Source organism: Atractosteus spatula, assembly GCF_055471065.1.
Source record: "Atractosteus spatula isolate fAtrSpa1 chromosome 10 unlocalized genomic scaffold, fAtrSpa1.hap1 SUPER_10_unloc_2, whole genome shotgun sequence".
NCBI lineage: Eukaryota > Metazoa > Chordata > Actinopteri > Semionotiformes > Lepisosteidae > Atractosteus > Atractosteus spatula.
This window is the reverse complement of record NW_028296622.1, coordinates 2,049,384-2,067,004: the sequence shown is the minus strand read 5'-3', so window position 1 is coordinate 2,067,004 and position 17,621 is coordinate 2,049,384. Positions and strand designations below refer to the sequence as shown.

At 45.2% G+C, this 17,621-nt stretch overlaps 1 protein-coding gene across 1 annotated transcript; it reads left to right on the top strand.

Annotated features, from left to right (window-relative positions):
- Nucleotides 1-12,275: 12,275 nt before the first annotated feature.
- LOC148812632 (globoside alpha-1,3-N-acetylgalactosaminyltransferase 1-like) lies at nucleotides 12,276-17,243 on the top strand. The gene is made up of 5 exons (XM_088908528.1): nucleotides 12,276-12,286; nucleotides 14,260-14,304; nucleotides 14,948-14,983; nucleotides 15,820-15,954; nucleotides 16,556-17,243. Exons 1-5 carry the CDS (start codon nucleotides 12,276-12,278, stop codon nucleotides 17,241-17,243), a joined length of 915 nt encoding a protein of 304 aa, XP_088764654.1.
- Nucleotides 17,244-17,621: the final 378 nt, after the last annotated feature.

The window sequence follows — 17,621 nt, the reverse complement described above, 5'->3', positions numbered from 1 at the left end:
TCCGATTTTTTAAGTGATATCTTCCCTTCCTCTCGTGGAAGTCACACGATGTGAGCAATTGTTTTTTGTTCTTTTTTTCACGTTGCGATCCAAACCTAGTGGGCAAAAGACGTATAATATACGTCTATTAAAAGCATACCTTAGACGTCTTAATGTGGTCCGCAATTCGTCTAGAATGAAATTCTAATATACGTCTATTGTTATAAATCAATTATACGTCTATGATTAGATGTGCATTATACGTAAATGGTTGGAGTTCTATTATACGGATAAATTTAGAGGACTATTATACATATATGGTTAGAGGTCTATTATACGGATAACTTTAGAGGACTATTATACGTAGTATATGGGTAGAGGTCTATTATACAGATAACTTTAGAGGTCTATTATACGTATATGGGTAGAGGTCTATTATACGGATAACTTTAGAAGACTATTATACGTATATGGTTAGAGGTCTATTATACAGATAACTTTAGAGGTCTATTATACGGATAACTTTAGAAGACTATTATACGTATATGGTTAGAGGTCTATTATACAGATAACTTTAGAGGTCTATTATACGTATATGGGTAGAGGTCTATTATACAGATAACTTTAGAGGTCTATTATACGTATATGGGTAGAGGTCTATTATACAGATAACTTTAGAGGTCTATTATACGTAGTATATGGGTAGAGGTCTATTATACAGATAACTTTAGAGGTCTATTATACGTAGTATATGGGTAGAGGTCTATTATACGGGTAACTTTAGAGGTCTATTATACGTATATGGGTAGAGGTCTATTATACGGGTAACTTTAGAGGTCTATTATACGTATACTGTATGGGTAGAGGTCTATTATACAGATAACTTTAGAGGACTATTATACGTATATGGTTAGAGGTCTATTATACGGATAACTTTAGAGGTCTATTATACGTATATGGGTAGAGGTCTATTATACGGATAACTTTAGAGGTCTATTATACGTATATGGTTAGAGGTCTATTATACATCAAAGATAGGTTTTACAGGTGTAGAAACAAGTAAATCAAGCCAATGATTTGGTTTAGAAATTTATTCTGAAAATACACATTCACACCTGAAACATATGTATTTCAAATTATACATTGTATGCAATCAATCAACAATCAACATATGGGCAATAATCATAAAAAACGCAACTAGTCTTAAACTTCAGCTACAAATTCTGGTAACATCAATATACAGTATAATAATGACAAACACAAACTAATTACATTAACACACTATCTAACTCAAAACCACATTTTGATTCAAATATAAATTTTAAAATGTACAACTTCTATATTTCTAAGAAAAAAAAATTACAATGGAAGTTATGACAATTTTTGTCCACCATTTGCAAACTCTGTCTAATTGTCCTAACAGGACCAAAAACCTATTATTTTCAGTGTCCAGATCTCCTGGCCCCCTGCCTTGCATATGCATTCTTCAAGTAACACATTGCGTGCTCCTTTATTTCTTTTTCTCTCGATGTAGGGTGGGACTTCAGCACCGCAGCTAGGAGAAAATTATATAATATTACTACTCAAATAAATGATGGTTAATATCTTCTTTAGTATAATCTCAAAAATGAACCATTCAGGTTTACTAAGCTCAAAGCTGAAATAAACGTATAAAATGTGGCTTGCATCATAGCAGTTGAGCAATAAAGTCTGTCCTAATTAAAGAGTACCCAAAGTTTGAAAGTACAACATAGAATAGGAGTACCTTTAATTACTCTATCAAGATTTGTGTCTCCCAGGCCACTCTTTTGTTATCTTTTCGGTTTGTGCCAGCGAAACTGAATTCTGTCATCAGTTCATTTGTCATAAGTCTGAAAACCAAATTCTCACTGAGTTTAGACATTTTTTCAAGTGAGTTTCCAATCAACATTTATTTACTCAAATATTTAGGATCAAATGTAGTACTGTAATCCTTATATTTTAAAAGACAATTTTGCAGTTTTACACCTTGCACATTCAGTGGTTAACACATAGGTATCTATAAGCTCAATTCTGTGGATATGTTAATTTGATCGAAATAAAAATGTAATGTAAAAACATTTTTAAAAATCAATAAGCAATAACTTGAGTCTGTGAAAACACTCTCTCTAACATCACTGCCACCTACTCTCTGAAGTTGGTTTATCTGGAAGTAATATTATATTAGAAATAATATTAGAAGCTATTTTTACTACTAGATCTTCATTAATCAACTAATCAGACATACCCATTTACACATTCAATGGAACAAACACATTTTCACATATTAACTGCACTTTTTTGCAGTATTTTCTCAGTCTAAAAATACAAAGTGACCATTTTTCAAAGTAAAAAAAATTGTAGTAACTTTTTAGAACATGAAAACACTTTATTTTGCCATTAAAGGATAAGCAAGATTATACATTATAAACTAAAAATATGAACGTATGCCAGAGATGGATCATATTAATCAGATGTAGGCTATAAAATTATGACCTATCTGAAACCTAGAACATTAGTAGTGAATATTTTCTACACCACAGTGAGGTATGATAATATCATACCAGCAGGTTTTGATTGTCCATGCTGTCAAGTGCTTGCTCGTATGCACAGAACTCTTCCATTGTGGTCAGCCTCCTGATGTGGAATTGGGAGTCCACCGGTTCTGTGGACCTACCCAAACGCCTCAATTCATCCCTCATCTCTATCAGGAGGCCCAATACCCACTTCTGAAACTCTGAAATAATTTTATATCAGCATTTAAAAGGAATTGGGTTAGGATTTTCTTACACTATTGTCACATTAGCATTACTGTAGTGTTGCTAATGTGCTACATGCAATTTATAATCTTAAAAAGTAAAAATTCCCACATCTGTAGTTCATTTTAACTGTACTTACTTCCTTCTGAAAGAGGATATCTCTCTCTCTTCTCTTCTGGTCTGGACATGGTCTTCTGCCTGGGAGACTCTGAAAAGAATTCAGTTATGGAAAACATTTACTTTATCACACAACTTAATATTTCAATTTAGTCATTTAGTCTGTCATTGAACTAGGATTCTATAAACAATGTCAATTAAACTCCATTGGCGTATTTTTTAAAAACATAGCTTCAATTTTGAATATGTTTGTGTCGTTTGTAGCATTGTGGTAAAACACAACATATTTTTATATTGTATACGAGCCTACACATAATTAAAATACATTCTGTGTAAAACTATAATATGGGTAGTTTTATTTATTACTTTATACAATAAAAAAGACATACTTTTTGACAGTCTTCCAGGATCATTTCTGCCATCTGGCCAATCCTGGTTTGATACTAGAAATTAAAAAGTTAACAATAATCTCATACTTAACAAATCTATCATTTGCAGAGGGATCATAAACTATTCTTAAATTTAATAATTTAATTAATATGATACAAGTAATGTACTAAGTACTGAGGAGGCATGGTGACTCTGGGGTTCGGTTGAAGACTTTGGACTACCTGGGCTGTTAATATAATATTGCAGATTAATTTAATATTTAAGTATGGACGTAAAATGTTCACCAGTCCAATAATCTTTGAATATAATTCGCTTATGGTAGACAGTTCTCCAGACTTAGGAAAGTACAGTGACATAACCTCAGACGTAATAAAAAAAAATAACTTGTGAATTTCATCTCAATTTCATAGAGTAATTAGATGTAGGCAAAAAATGTAGTAATAACTTCAGGAATGTTGAAGCCAGAACTTAGCACCGTTTTTTTCCTTGGGGAGGTTCTCACCTTTGATGGTTGGGCTTCAATAACATAAAGAATGGTGTTAACTTGTCTTTAAATATGATTGATGATGGTTATCTTCTAAGGACATGAAGAAAACATTTTAATTTTGATTGCAATAACCTACCTTTAAGCGTACTTGAACAGCTGAGTGAGGTTTGGGAGACTCTCTTCCTAGGAGAGAACCTCAGTTTGGGGGGTAGCACTGGCAGCTTCGGTGGCTTCTTCTTTTCTAAACAGAAAAGATATGGCAGTAAAATATTTCATATCAAATTAAATTATTTAATCAACTTGATCTGTAACTTTTTACAATAAATTAATTTCCTTTATTTTGGGAACTTTGAAGGCAGAGAAATGGACGTACTTGGAGTACCAGGATCAGAATCAAAGTCTGTAATATAATAGAAAATTATCACATTTCAATATAATACTGAAAATTAGTTTAACATAGAATAAGCTAACCAAAATTCTTAGCAATTTCCATTATCAACAAATCTGATAAGATTTTTAACATTTTCATACAGAACACCTTTCAAAATGACTTATTTTAAAGGGTTGTAAAAAAAATCAATAACAAGGTACAAGCTAAATGAGGCATCAGTTGATATTAATAACTGGTTAAAAATATAGCTATTGAGATTGAGATTGTTACTTTTACATACCATCCTTCTTACTTCTTACTTTTGCGTTTTGGATTGGGTGTCTCATCCTCGTCTTCAGCATCCGTAACAGAGGTGGTTAAATCAAAGTGATCACACTCTGATTTCTTGTCTACAAATAATTATATTTACATTACATATGATCAAATATGAAAAAGGTATTGTTGCACTAATACATGTACATAGACAGTTACTGTAAATATTCAATCAGAATTTATAATAATGAACAGGAATGTGCTCTTATTTTCAAAGAAAGCTATACCTGATGTATGTTTAACTTGAACGAGCTTGAAGGTAACCCAAGTATCTTTATTAGGGCTGGCCTTCTCTTTGTATAGTTTTGTGGCCTGCTTTGGATCATTCGGCCACCACACAAACTCTCTTCGGGCATCCACCCAGTTTGAGGGCAAGACTCGCTCAACCTCCCCCTCCTGCTCTATCCAAACAGCGCGTGTCCACATCACCTGAAACAGACATACACATTTTAATTTTGAGTCTTAATTCAGATTGTGGTGCTGATTACTAAACTTGTGTTCGCTTATAATGATTATACTCAATAAAAACACATAATTCAATAATAAACATTCTGCTTTATTTAGACATTTGTAGTTAGATGGTATTCACTACATGCAAACTCACAAACTTTAAAATTTAAACTTAACCATGAGAAAAGAGCAGACAGCAGCATGCTGTGTGAATCAAAGTTGCAACTTCTTCATGGAACAGGATTATGTTCTATGCCATGTAGAAGAGGGAAAAGGACATAACCAGCACCATATGGGAGACACGCTACTTTTCTGTGCAGCTCTTTTACAGAGAGGAATTTCTCCCTTGCATGCACCTCCAGACTATTAACATATACAATATTAAGCAGTTTTGACTCACATGGTTCAGTGAAGAAGTTACAAGTCTGAGTCTGTCGTACAACATCACACAGAAGACTTCTGTCTGCTCTTTTCTCCTTCACAAATGCAAAGTCCTCATTATCCAACAGGAAACAACAGTCTTGTTGTCTTGACGAAATATACATCCGTGAACCAGATGCTTCACAGTTGCTCTGAACTCTTTCCTTCTCCTTCATTCAATTCCTTCTTCATTCATAGGGTTATGACTGTTCCGCACTAGTTTCTTCAAGGACTGTAAAAAGTTTTCAAATGGGAATGCAGATACATCATTTAAGGAACAATTAAATTGTACCACATCCTGATGTAGATGTCTCAAACTGTGCACATTATATACAACAAATATTGGTCCATACAAATACTGAGCATTGTCAACAAAGGTATCAAGCAGTTTTTGGGCAAAGTCGAGATTGGCATTTCTCTTTCTTTCGTCCGAGTCCAACATAATTGAAAGAGCAACTGTTAGCATCAGAAAATGGGTGTATAGTTCCTTTGATACAACATTACGAAGCACAATGGGGCCTGTATACAAAAGAAACTGGCGGAACTCTGCAGCCTTCCATCTGTCAAGCTCTGAGAGGGATCTTGGCTGTCTTGCAAATTCCCCAGGCATCTTTCCGCTAAGAATTCCCAATTTCTCAGAAATTTCTTTCCTCTGCCTGACAGATAGTCGACATTTAGCTGGTCCTTGCTTTAAGAAAATAAGAATTCTTTTGCCAACACCAAGACAAGCTAGATGCATGTAGTCAAGGGAGAATTGGCTTATGCGCCCCAATTCCAGCAGCAGCTAAGGGAGAAAGTCTTTGTTGATTTTTTCCAGTACGGGGGCTGCAGGCGGGCTGGAGTCTATCCCAGCATGCAGCATGCAGCAGGCGCAAGGCAGGGGACATCCTGGACAGGACACCTGGGACAGACTACGAGCCCACCAGCCTGTCTTTGAGCCTGGGGAGAACATGCGAACTCCACACAGACACCTCAGGTCCAGAATTGAGCTCAGGTCTCCAGGCCATGTTGACCACTGAATAACCCTGCCGCAGCCTGTGCTTGACTTATAATTTAAACAATCTGTTTTCAATATATATATAAGCAAAAGTTTTTATATAAAATCCATTGGCCCTGCGTGCTGCACATTAACCCCTCATGCAGTTTCCCTCCTGTATTGTTTTTAAATCCAATCCAGACATTTGCCACTGTTCTTTATGAGCCTTTAACGTCATGACTTACGTCTTCCGTTCCTGTTGCGCTGTTAGTTTAGGTCGGTGATCCGATGCAATTACAATCGGTGGTTTGCAGGTGTGTTTTGGTGAATTTAGCTCCAGTGGTGGGTTGCAGGGTGATATGGATTTTTCAAGGTGCCGTCGATAACAATACGCACATGGCTACCACGAAGAAGGAAAACTATCCCCGTCATGACGAGATATCAGCCATCATTCCAGCGTATGAACACCCTGTTACACTGCGCCCTGACAGCAGCTGTAAGCCACCCCTCTTTCGAAATAGGCTGGTAAACACGCCTGTTTTAAACTGTTCAGACACGGGTCTCTTGCCCAAACTGAACCTTGTTTCCCAGGGGGTTCAAACTCGGCCGAACCCCTTGCAGTTCGGTCCCGATAGATAGTAGCCGGGTGTGGCATGAAAACTTGTTTCGTTATTGGACGATTCGTGGGCGCTACGGCGTGTAATTCAATTCAATTCAATTCACCTCGATTGGTTTTGCTATAACGCCTGTTCGTGTGAACGCAGCGTTCACCCGCTAACGCCCTCAAACAGGCGCAGAAAGCGATTTAATTCCCCCAAATTACCGATCTGGGAGTGAGACCTGAAGGGTTGGTACGACAGTTGTGCTGCCGAGTGAGGAACCCCGTGTGCAACGTTGTAATTACGACACAACGGGGGGTGTTTTTTCCTTCCTAGATGGGCAGAAAGGCGCTTCTCTCAGCTCTCGGACTGGAAGAAAAGGTTTTTTAAAAAAAAAAACAGGACATGACGGTGCTTCTCCAACGCTGTCGACGTGTCTCGAAGTTCAGGTCGTGAAGTTTGGAGTGGGGGAGGGCCAGAGTCACGGGAGCCTGTCTCTCAATAATAATAATACAGTGTGTGATCTCCTGTCCCAGCCTGAGGAACAGACAGTGAGCCTGTCTCTCAATAATAATAATACAGTGTGTGATCTCCTGTCCCAGCCTGAGGAACAGACAGTGAGCCTGTCTCTCAATAATAATAATACAGTGTGTGATCTCCTGTCCCAGCCTGAGGAACAGACAGTGAGCCTGTCTCTCAATAATAATAATCCAGAGTGTGATCTCCTGTCCCAGCCTGAGGAACAGACAGTGAGCCTGCCTCTCAATAATAATAATACAGTGTGTGATCTCCTGTCCCAGCCTGAGGAACAGACAGTGAGCCTGTCTCTCAATAATAATAATACAGTGTGTGATCTCCTGTCCCAGCCTGAGGAACAGACAGTAAGCCTGTCTCTCAATAATAATAATACAGTGTGTGATCTCCTGTCCCAGCCTGAGGAACAAACAGTGAGCCTGTCTCTCAATAATAATAATACAGTGTGTGATCTCCTGTCCCAGCCTGAGGAACAGACAGTGAGCCTGTCTCTCAATAATAATAATACAGTGTGTGATCTCCTGTCCCAGCCTGAGGAACAGACAGTGAGCCTGTCTCTCAATAATAATAATACAGTGTGTGATCTCCTGTCCCAGCCTGAGGAACAGACAGTGAGCCTGTCTCCCAATAATAATAATACAGTGTGTGATCTCCTGTCCCAGCCTGAGGAACAGACAGTGAGCCTGACTCTCAATAATAATAATACAGTGTGTGATCTCCTGTCCCAGCCTGAGGAACAGTGAGCCTGTATCTCAATAATAATAATAATACAGTGTGTGACCTCCTGTCCCAGCCTGAGGAACAGACAGCGAGCCTGTCTCTCAATAATAATAATCCAGAGTGTGATCTCCTGTCCCAGCCTGAGGAACAGATAGTGAGCCTGCCTCTCAATAATAATAATACAGTGTGTGATCTCCTGTCCCAGCCTGAGGAAGAGACAGTGAGCCTGTCTCTCAATAATAATAATACAGTGTGTGATCTCCTGTCCCAGCCTGAGGAACAGACAGTGAGCCTGTCTCTCAATAATAATAATACAGTGTGTGACCTCCTGTCCCAGCCTGAGGAACAGACAGTGAGCCTGACTCTGAATAATAATAATACAGTGTGATCTCCTGTCCCAGCTTGAGGAACAGACAGTGAGCCTGTCTCTCAATAATAATAAAACAGTGTGTGATCTCCTGTCCCAGCCTGAGGAACAGTGAGTCTGTCTCTAAAAAATAATAATACAGTGTGTGATCTCCTGTCCCAGCCTGAGGAACAGACAGTGAGCCTGTCTCTCAATAATAATAATACAGTGTGTGATCTACTGTCCCAGCCTGAGGAACAGTGAGTCTGTCTCTAAATAATAATAATACAGTGTGTGATCTCCTGTCCCAGCCTGAGGAAGAGACAGTGAGCCTGTCTCGCAATAATAATAATAATACAGTGTGTGATCTCCTGTCCCAGCCTGAGGAACAGTGAGCCTGTCTCTCAATAATAATAATACAGTGTGTGATCTCCTGTCCCAGCCTGAGGAAGAGACAGTGAGCCTGTCTCGCAATAATAATAATACAGTGTGTGATCTCCTGTCCCAGCCTGAGGAACAGACAGTGAGCCTGTCTCTCCATAATAATAAAACAGTGTGTGATCTCCTGTCCCAGCCTGAGGAACAGACAGTGAACCCGTCTCTCAATAATAATAATACAGTGTGTGATCTCCTGTCCCAGCCTGAGGAACAGTGAGCCTGTCTCTCAATAATAATAATACAGTGTGTGATCTCCTGTCCCAGCCTGAGGAACAGACAGTGAGCCTGCCTCTCAATAATAATAAAACAGTGTGTGATCTCCTGTCCCAGCCTGAAGAACAGACAGTGAGCCTGCCTCTCAATAATAATAATACAGTGTGTGATCTCCTGTCACAGCCTGAGGAAGACACAGTGAGCCTGTCTCGCAATAATAATAATACAGTGTGTGATCTCCTGTCACAGCCTGAGGAACAGTGAGCCTGTCTCGCAATAATAATAATACAGTGTGTGATCTCCTGTCCCAGCCTGAGGAACGGACAGTGAGCCTGTCTCTCAATAATAATAATACAGTGTGTGATCTCCTGTCCCAGCCTGAGGAACAGTGAGTCTGTCTCTCAATAATAATAATACAGTGTGTGATCTCCTGTCCCAGCCTGAGGAACAGACAGTGAGCCTGCCTCTCAATAATAATAATACAGTGTGTGATCTCCTGTCCCAGCCTGAGGAACAGACAGTGAGCCTGTCTCTCATGTCTCTTAATAATAATAATACAGTGTGTGATCTCCTGTCCCAGCCTGAGGAACAGACAGTGAACCCGTCTCTCAATAATAATAATACAGTGTGTGATCTCCTGTCCCAGCCTGAGGAAGAGACAGTGAGCCTGTCTCGCAATAATAATAATAATACAGTGTGTGATCTCCTGTCCCAGCCTGAGGAACAGTGAGCCTGTCTCTCAATAATAATAATACAGTGTGTGATCTCCTGTCCCAGCCTGAGGAAGAGACAGTGAGCCTGTCTCTCAATAATAATAATACAGTGTGTGATCTCCTGTCCCAGCCTGAGGAACAGTGAGTCTGTCTCTAAATAATAATAATACAGTGTGTGATCTCCTGTCCCAGCCTGAGGAACAGACAGTGAGCCTGTCTCTCAATAATAATAATACAGTGTGTGATCTCCTGTCCCAGCCTGAGGAACGGACAGTGAGCCTGTCTCTCAATAATAATAATACAGTGTGTGATCTCCTGTCCCAGCCTGAGGAACAGTGAGTCTGTCTCTCAATAATAATAATACAGTGTGTGATCTCCTGTCTCAGCCTGAGGAACAGACAGTGAGCCTGTCTCTCAATAATAATAAAACAGTGTGTGATCTCCTGTCCCAGCCTGAGGAACAGACAGTGAGCCTGCCTCTCAATAATAATAATACAGTGTGTGATCTCCTGTCCCAGCCTGAGGAACAGACAGTGAACCCGTCTCTCAATAATAATAATACAGTGTGTGATCTCCTGTCCCAGCCTGAGGAAGAGACAGTGAGCCTGTCTCGCAATAATAAAAATAATACAGTGTGTGATCTCCTGTCCCAGCCTAAGGAACAGTGAGCCTGTCTCTCAATAATAATAATACAGTGTGTGATCTCCTGTCCCAGCCTGAGGAACAGACAGTGAGCCTGTCTCTCAATAATAATAATAATCCAGTGTGTGATCTCCTGTCCCAGCCTGAGGAACAGACAGTGAGCCCGTCTCTCAATAATAATAATACAGTGTGTGATCTCCTGTCCCAGCCTGAGGAACAGTGAGCCTGTCTCTCAATAATAATAATACAGTGTGTGATCTCCTGTCCCAGCCTGAGGAACAGACAGTGAGCCTGTCTCTCAATAATAATAATACAGTGTGTGATCTACTGTCCCAGCCTGAGGAACAGACAGTGAGCCTGTCTCTCAATAATAATAATACAGTGTGTCATCTCCTGTCCCAGCCTGAGGAACAGACAGTGAGCCTGTCTCTCAATAATAATAATACAGTGTGTGATCTCCTGTCCCAGCCTGAGGAACAGACAGTGAGCCTGTCTCTCAATAATAATAATCCAGAGTGTGATCTCCTGTACCAGCCTGAGGAACAGACAGTGAGCCTGTCTCTCAATAATAATAATACAGTGTGTGATCTCCTGTCCCAGCCCGAGGAACAGACAGTGAGCCTGTCTCTCAATAATGTGAGTGACTAGGCTCAGGTGAGTCCGAGCTGCCCCCTTTGGTCTCGATCTGGTAACCTGTTCATCGCGGGTGGGGCGAGATCGTGTCCATGGTCGCGGGTGACTTAAACTGAAAAAAAACAAACCAAACAAACCAGATTTCAGATCCGAGCAGAGAAAATGCTCGCTTGCCGTCTGCGCCTCTTTGTTTCCGAGCGCGGGGAGACGCGGGTGGGGGGGTCCGGAGAGATCACGGGGTACACGCGTGGGAGACGTGACCAGAAATAGCCGCTGTTTTTTAGTTTCCCCATCCATCCAGTTACGGGGGGGCAGCCGGAGTTTGTCCCGGTAGGCAACGGGTACGAACACGCTCGAACAGACGCGCACTCGCACGTCATGACGTCCCTCGTTGTCCGCCCTGACAACAAACCCGGGTCCTGGGTTCTATTATAGACCGGGGGGGTCTGGCTCCCCCTGTGACCCACACAGTGGTTAGAAAGCAGTTGGTGTGTTCATAGCGATCCTTAATTATGGGTTCTGGTTATTACTGGCCCCCGTGCTCTGCTTCTGCTGGAGAACGTTATCTCCTGTGCGTTTCTCTTGTCGGCTGCGGTAATAAACGAGGGGGGCCAGCTGTACGCAGAGGTTGGGGGGGGGGGGGGGGGACAAGCTGCCCAGGAATGTTGTTGAAGCCGATACCCTGGCTTCTCTACAGCTGGGTGAGCTCCTCCAGTCAGGACAGGAGGCTCTACTGTACACAGAGAGGGGTGGGAGGGGGGAACAAGCTGATACCCAGCAGGCCAGCAGCCATATCACCTTGCAACTCACAACTGTCAGCCCACTGAAGCTAAGCAGGTGTGAGCCTGGTCAGTACCTGGATGGGAGACCTCCTGGGAAAAAACTAAGGTCAGGAGTGCTGTACTGTACACAGAGGGGGGTGTCCAATGACAGGCCCATTTTTGTGGGACACTCCCTCCAGACTAAAGAGACTCCGTTCCTCCAGCCTGTCAGTGTTGGGGCACTCACTTCACACTAAAGAGACTCAGTTCCTTTCACACGTGTAGACAATATTGTAAATGAGGCCTCGCTGGACAGTCTTTCACTCTACACGTCTGAGTTTGAGCTGTATCCCACCTCCACTGTCAGCGGCATCCGGATGGCTGAGCAGTGAGGAGCTGTCGTTAAAAACAAAAAGACTCTCTAGCTGGTATTTCTGCCCTGGGGCTGATCTGTGCTGATAACAGGTTCCACATTCCCGAGTGTCAGATGTCAGCCCTGTTCCCACAGCCTTCTTGCCAAACACGGCCGCAGTGGAATTTAAGGCAGCTGAGTGACATTCAGGCAGCATTTATAATAATAATAATAATAATAATAATAATAATTGCTTACACTTATATAGCGCTTTTCCTTCCTCTTTACGGAGCGACAACAGCGGTGGGGGTCTGGGGGGGGGGTCTGCTGCCTGCCTCCTATGTTAACGTCCCTCGTGAAATAAAAAAAAACAACCAGCTCTGATCTATACAGGAGCATTGTGTTCAGGTGTTAAAACACGAGGCTGTTGACGTGGTTTTATTTTTAGCCAGAGCTACTGTTGTTAAAATAGGTCTGCTGCCGTGTCCTGAGTGTGAGAGACCTGCTGCCAAGTCTTTTACACTGACCGTAATTGATCCAATTACAAGACCCTGAGCAGTAGAAAACACTGATCTGTACCAGGAGCACTATTTTCAGGTGTAACAACATGAGACCGAGAAGATTCAATTGTGCTTGAATCCAGTTCTGCTAAAGCCACGTGTGTTGAGGTGGATCTGGAGAAGAGGCTCATGCCACGTAGTCAGATAAGGTGTACAAGCCACAGACGCTGCAGTATAGGAGCTGCACAGTGCAGTAACATTTGTTTCTGCTGAAGCAGGTGGGGCTAAAGATAAAGAGCTGCACACTGGTGGCGGTAGTGGGATCCCCAGGACCTGTAAAGAGCTGCACACTGGTGGTGGTAGTGGGATCCCCAGGACCTGTAAAGAGTTGCACACTGGTGGCGGTAGTGGGATCCCCATGACCTGTAAAGAGCTGCACACTGGTGGTGGTGGTAGTGGGATCACCAGGACCTGTAAAAAGCTGCACACTGGTGGCGGTAGTGGGATCTCCAGGACCTGTATAGAGCTCTGAGTGGAGAGTCCAGAAAAGTGCTTTATTAATCAAGGAATTATGATTCTTATTAAACCCGTGGTGTAAAGCAGTGTTCAGAGCCTGCTCCACACTCCCACAACTCTCTGCGTAAAGCAAGTAAGCTCCTTTTCTCAGGTTGTCTTAGGGCTGGAGTTAGAGGTCGGATGAGGCAGCCTCTTTGCTCCCAGAGGAATCCAGCTCTGCCTGCCAGTCAGACACAAGCAGATCCAGTTCAAGACAGCAACCTTCCTCGACCCCCGACCCCGACCCCTGACCCCTGACCCCTGACCCCCGACCCCTGGCCCTGTCACACTAAAGCCAGCTGCCCTGATCAATCGACTCTTCTGTTTCCCCACAGGGAGACTGGGAGCCCTGAAGGCGGGGTGCTGTCCATGCGGAGTTTGCATGCTCCTCGCGATCCAGAGATATGCTAACTGGACCGGGTCTCTCCAGAACTAGGGTTGTACTGACTGGACCAAGTCTCTCCAGGACGAGGGCTGTACTAATTGCACAAGGTTTGTCCAGAACCAGGGCTGTGCTAACTGGACCAGGTCTGTCCAGACCCAGGACTGTATGAATTGGCCTGGGTCTCTCTAGGGACCAGGGCTGTGTGAACTGGACCAGAAATGTCCAGAACCAGGGCTGTACCGACTGGACCGGGTCTCTCTAGGGACCAGGGCTGTATGAACTGGACCAGAAATGTCCAGAACCAGGGCTGTACTGACTGGACCAGGTCTCTCTAGGGACCAGGGCTGTACGAACTGGACCGGGTCTGTCCAGATCCAGGGTTCGACAGCCCTGCTCTCATCAGCAGAGTTTGTCTTGACGGCACCGCTCCCTGGTTCGACTCGTCAGTGGCCCCCAGCGGACCGATGGGACTGGGTGGACAGGCGCCGGTGTCCCCGAGCTCTTCAGTCACGGGGGGCCGGCAGGACCCCGCTGTCGCACAGCTGACTCTCGCCTTCTTCCCCTGACAGGGCGGTCTGGAGGCTCCTACTCTTCCACCTCACCTCGTCTCCCAGGTGAGTTCGACACCCTGCGGGCCTCAGGAACCATCCTCTGTCCTGGCTGGGGCATCTCTGTCTCGGCTTCAACCACGTGGCTGAGCAGTCTGCTCCCCCCTCCTGCCCCCCTCTGTGTACAGTAGAGCCTCCTGTCCTGACTGGAGAGAAGCCAGGGTCTCGGCTTGTTCCCCCCTCCCGCCCCCCTCTGTGTACAGTAGAGCCTCCTGTCCTGACTGGAGGAGCTCACCCAGCTGTGTCTGGAGAGACACCAGGATATTGGCTTCAACAACACGGCCGGGCAGCTGGCTCTCAATTAATAGTGTTTTAATTAGCAATAATGCCAAGGACACATCTCAGAATAGCGGTCATGGGAAAAAAGTCTCTCAAATGAACTCTGGAGCAGTGATATAATCTGCCTCAAAATAACACCTGTCCTGGTGTCTCCATATTGGCTGCCAGTCTTGTTTTGAAATACAGGTAATTTCTCTCTTTTAATTCTTCTAGTTGGCGTGGGCATAATATAGAGTTTGAGGCCAAAACTCTTAAATTAATATGTAATTATTGGTTACTCTGAGTTACAGACACCCTGCGCAGAATTAAGGTGTCTGGGACTGACCAATGGGGTCCTGTCAGTCTGAACGCAAAACCTTTTTTCTTCCAGGTCAGGGGACGAGCAGCCGAAAGTCCTTGCACCTGTGTGAGTATCCCCCCCCCCTCTCTGCTTATACTGGGTCCCACCCGTTCTGTCAATGTGGTCGAATTTAAACCTCGGGGCTGTTTTTATTACGTTTTTATTAAGTTTATGAGAACTAAGCTGCTGTGTTGTCAGTGAATTACTGAAGGGAGTCAGATGTGTAGCTGGGTGTTCCAGGAAGTGACATCATGGGATTAAGGAAGTGACATCATAAATTGTGTTGTGCATCAGGATCTGACGTAATGGGGTTGTTTCGGGAGGTGATGTAATGGGGTTGTTTCAGGAAGTGACGTGATAGGGTGATTCAGAAAGTGACAGAGTGAGCAACCGGTAGGACAGAATTTGCGCCACCTAGTGGACACGTGGAAACACTACCATGTCTCTGACCACAGAGAGCTTCCTCAGGGACTCACAGTGGTAGAAATCTGATGGTAGGTGATCCTGTCCCAGGAGGTGAGACATGTTGGGGAAATATTAATTTAAAGATCACTTTATTGGCCATGTACAGTTTCTGGCATGAGGAATTGTCTTTTCACAGACCCCAGCTTGCTCTCCAGGAGACACACAGACAGGGAGAGAAGCTGGGGGTCAGAGTGCAGGGTCGGCCATTGTACAGCGCCCCTGGAGCAGTTGGGGTTCAGGGCGTCGCTCAGGGGCCCAAAGGAGTAGGATTCCTCTGCCGGCCGCGGGATTTGAACCGGCAACCTTCCAGCCACAGGAACAGATCCTGAGACACAGAGCCACTGCTCTGCCCTAAAAACCTCCTGACCCATTACCCCAACGCACCACTTACAAGCGCTGGTCCGTCCAGACCTGTGACTGCCTCTCTCCTGTCCCAGGAGGAGAGACATCCTGACCGTCACCCCCTGGTTGGCGCCCATCGTCTGGGAAGAGACCTTTGACCCCTCGATCCTCGACGGCATCTACAAGCCCATGAACATCACCGTAGCGACCACGGCGTTCGCCGTCGGCAAGTCAGTCGGGTTTTTCTTTCCTGTCGCACAAACAGGAACACGCAGAAGCTCTCAGGCATCAGGCTTTCTCTCAGCTGCTTGACTGGTGTTTTGGGGCCGTGTTTGGGGGGCGCTTGTGGCAATGCGGGTCTGCAACCAGTGTGGTCATCTCCTCTGCCAGGTGCCTTAATGCCAGAGTATGTCCCTGTATATTCACTCATCTGTTTAGCCACTCACAGCCCTCGCTGTCCCTGGGTCCCGCTCCCCAGGCCTCTCGGATATGATCACACGGTGTCCGTCTGTACTGGGCACCGTCCTCCATGATCACAGCCCTTGCTGTGCCTGAGGCCCACTCCTCCTCCCTTGTGCTCCCCAATCCCCCATTGGCTGGTGTCCAACTGGTGCGGTGTTGACCCTCAACCAATCTGCGTTGGTGTTCCGGGGGACCTTTTTGGGGCTCATGCAGCAAAGTCAATCTGTAACCTGTGCGGTTATTTCCTCTGCCTGGGCGACTCCAAGCCAAAGTTGGCTTTGTGTCGCCTCTGTTAGAATATGACCGAACTGCTGAATGCCCTGGTTCAACAGCACTGTTCCAGAGCTCTCTCGTTCTGCTCTTTCCCAGGTATATCCGTTTCCTGAGGGGCTTCCTGGAGTCGGCGGAGAAGCACTACCTGGTGGGGTTCAGGGTGCACTACTACGTCTTCACCGACCAGCCGGGCGAGGTGGCGCGGGTGGACCTGGCGCCCGGGAGACGTCTCACCGCCATCCGGGTGCCCAAGTTCGGCCGCTGGCAGGAGATCTCCCTGCGGCGGATGGAGATCATCCGGGAGACCATCGAGGAGCGGATCCGCCGGGAGGCCCGGTACCTGTTCTGCCTGGACGTGGACATGCACTTCCAGAACCGCGTGGGCGCGGAGGTGCTGGGCGGGCTGGTGGCGGCGCTGCACTCCTGGTTCTACGACGTGGACCGCGACCACTTCCCCTACGAGCGCCGGGAGGCCTCCACCGCCCACGTCCCCTGCGGCCAGGGCGACTTCTACTACCAAGCGGCCGTGTTCAGGGGGCTGGTGGAGAGCGTGTTCGGGCTGGTCCGCGCCTGCGAGGAGAGCCTGGAGGCCGACCGGCGGAACGGCATCGAGGCGGCCTGGCAGGAGGAGAGCCACCTGAACAAGTACCTGCTCCGCCACAAGCCCAGCAGGCTGCTCTCCCCCGAGTACATGTGGGACGACAACAAGTATCAGTCCGCGGAGATCAAGCTCGTCTGCTTCTCGGCTGTCGTAAAGGACAAAGCAGAGGTGCACAGCTCTTAGACAGGCTACTGTACACAGAGAGGGGCGGGAGGGGGGAACAAGCCAATACCCTGGCTTCTCTCCAGACACAGCTGGGTGAGCTCCTCCAGTCAGGACAGGAGGCTCTACTGTACACAGAGAGGGGTGGGAGGGGGGAACAAGCTGATACCCTGGCTTCTCTCCAGACACAGCTGGGTGAGCTCCTCCAGTCAGGACAGGAGGCTCTACTGTACACAGAGAGGGGTGGGAGGGGGGAACAAGCTGATACCCTGGCTTCTCTCCAGACACAGCTGGGTGAGCTCCTCCAGTCAGGACAGGAGGCTCTACTGTACACAGAGAGGGGTGAGTTCCCTTGCAGGCTAAATAGCCTCTCTTTTTTTTTTAAACTGTTGTTGTGGT

Bases quoted from the DNA above. Each gene is read 5' to 3' on its own strand.
- LOC148812632 (XM_088908528.1), top strand. The intron at 14,305-14,947 runs GTGAGTTCGACA...TTTTTCTTCCAG, and splicing joins CACCTCACCTCGTCTCCCAG to GTCAGGGGACGAGCAGCCGA. The intron at 15,955-16,555 runs GTCAGTCGGGTT...GCTCTTTCCCAG, and splicing joins ACGGCGTTCGCCGTCGGCAA to GTATATCCGTTTCCTGAGGG.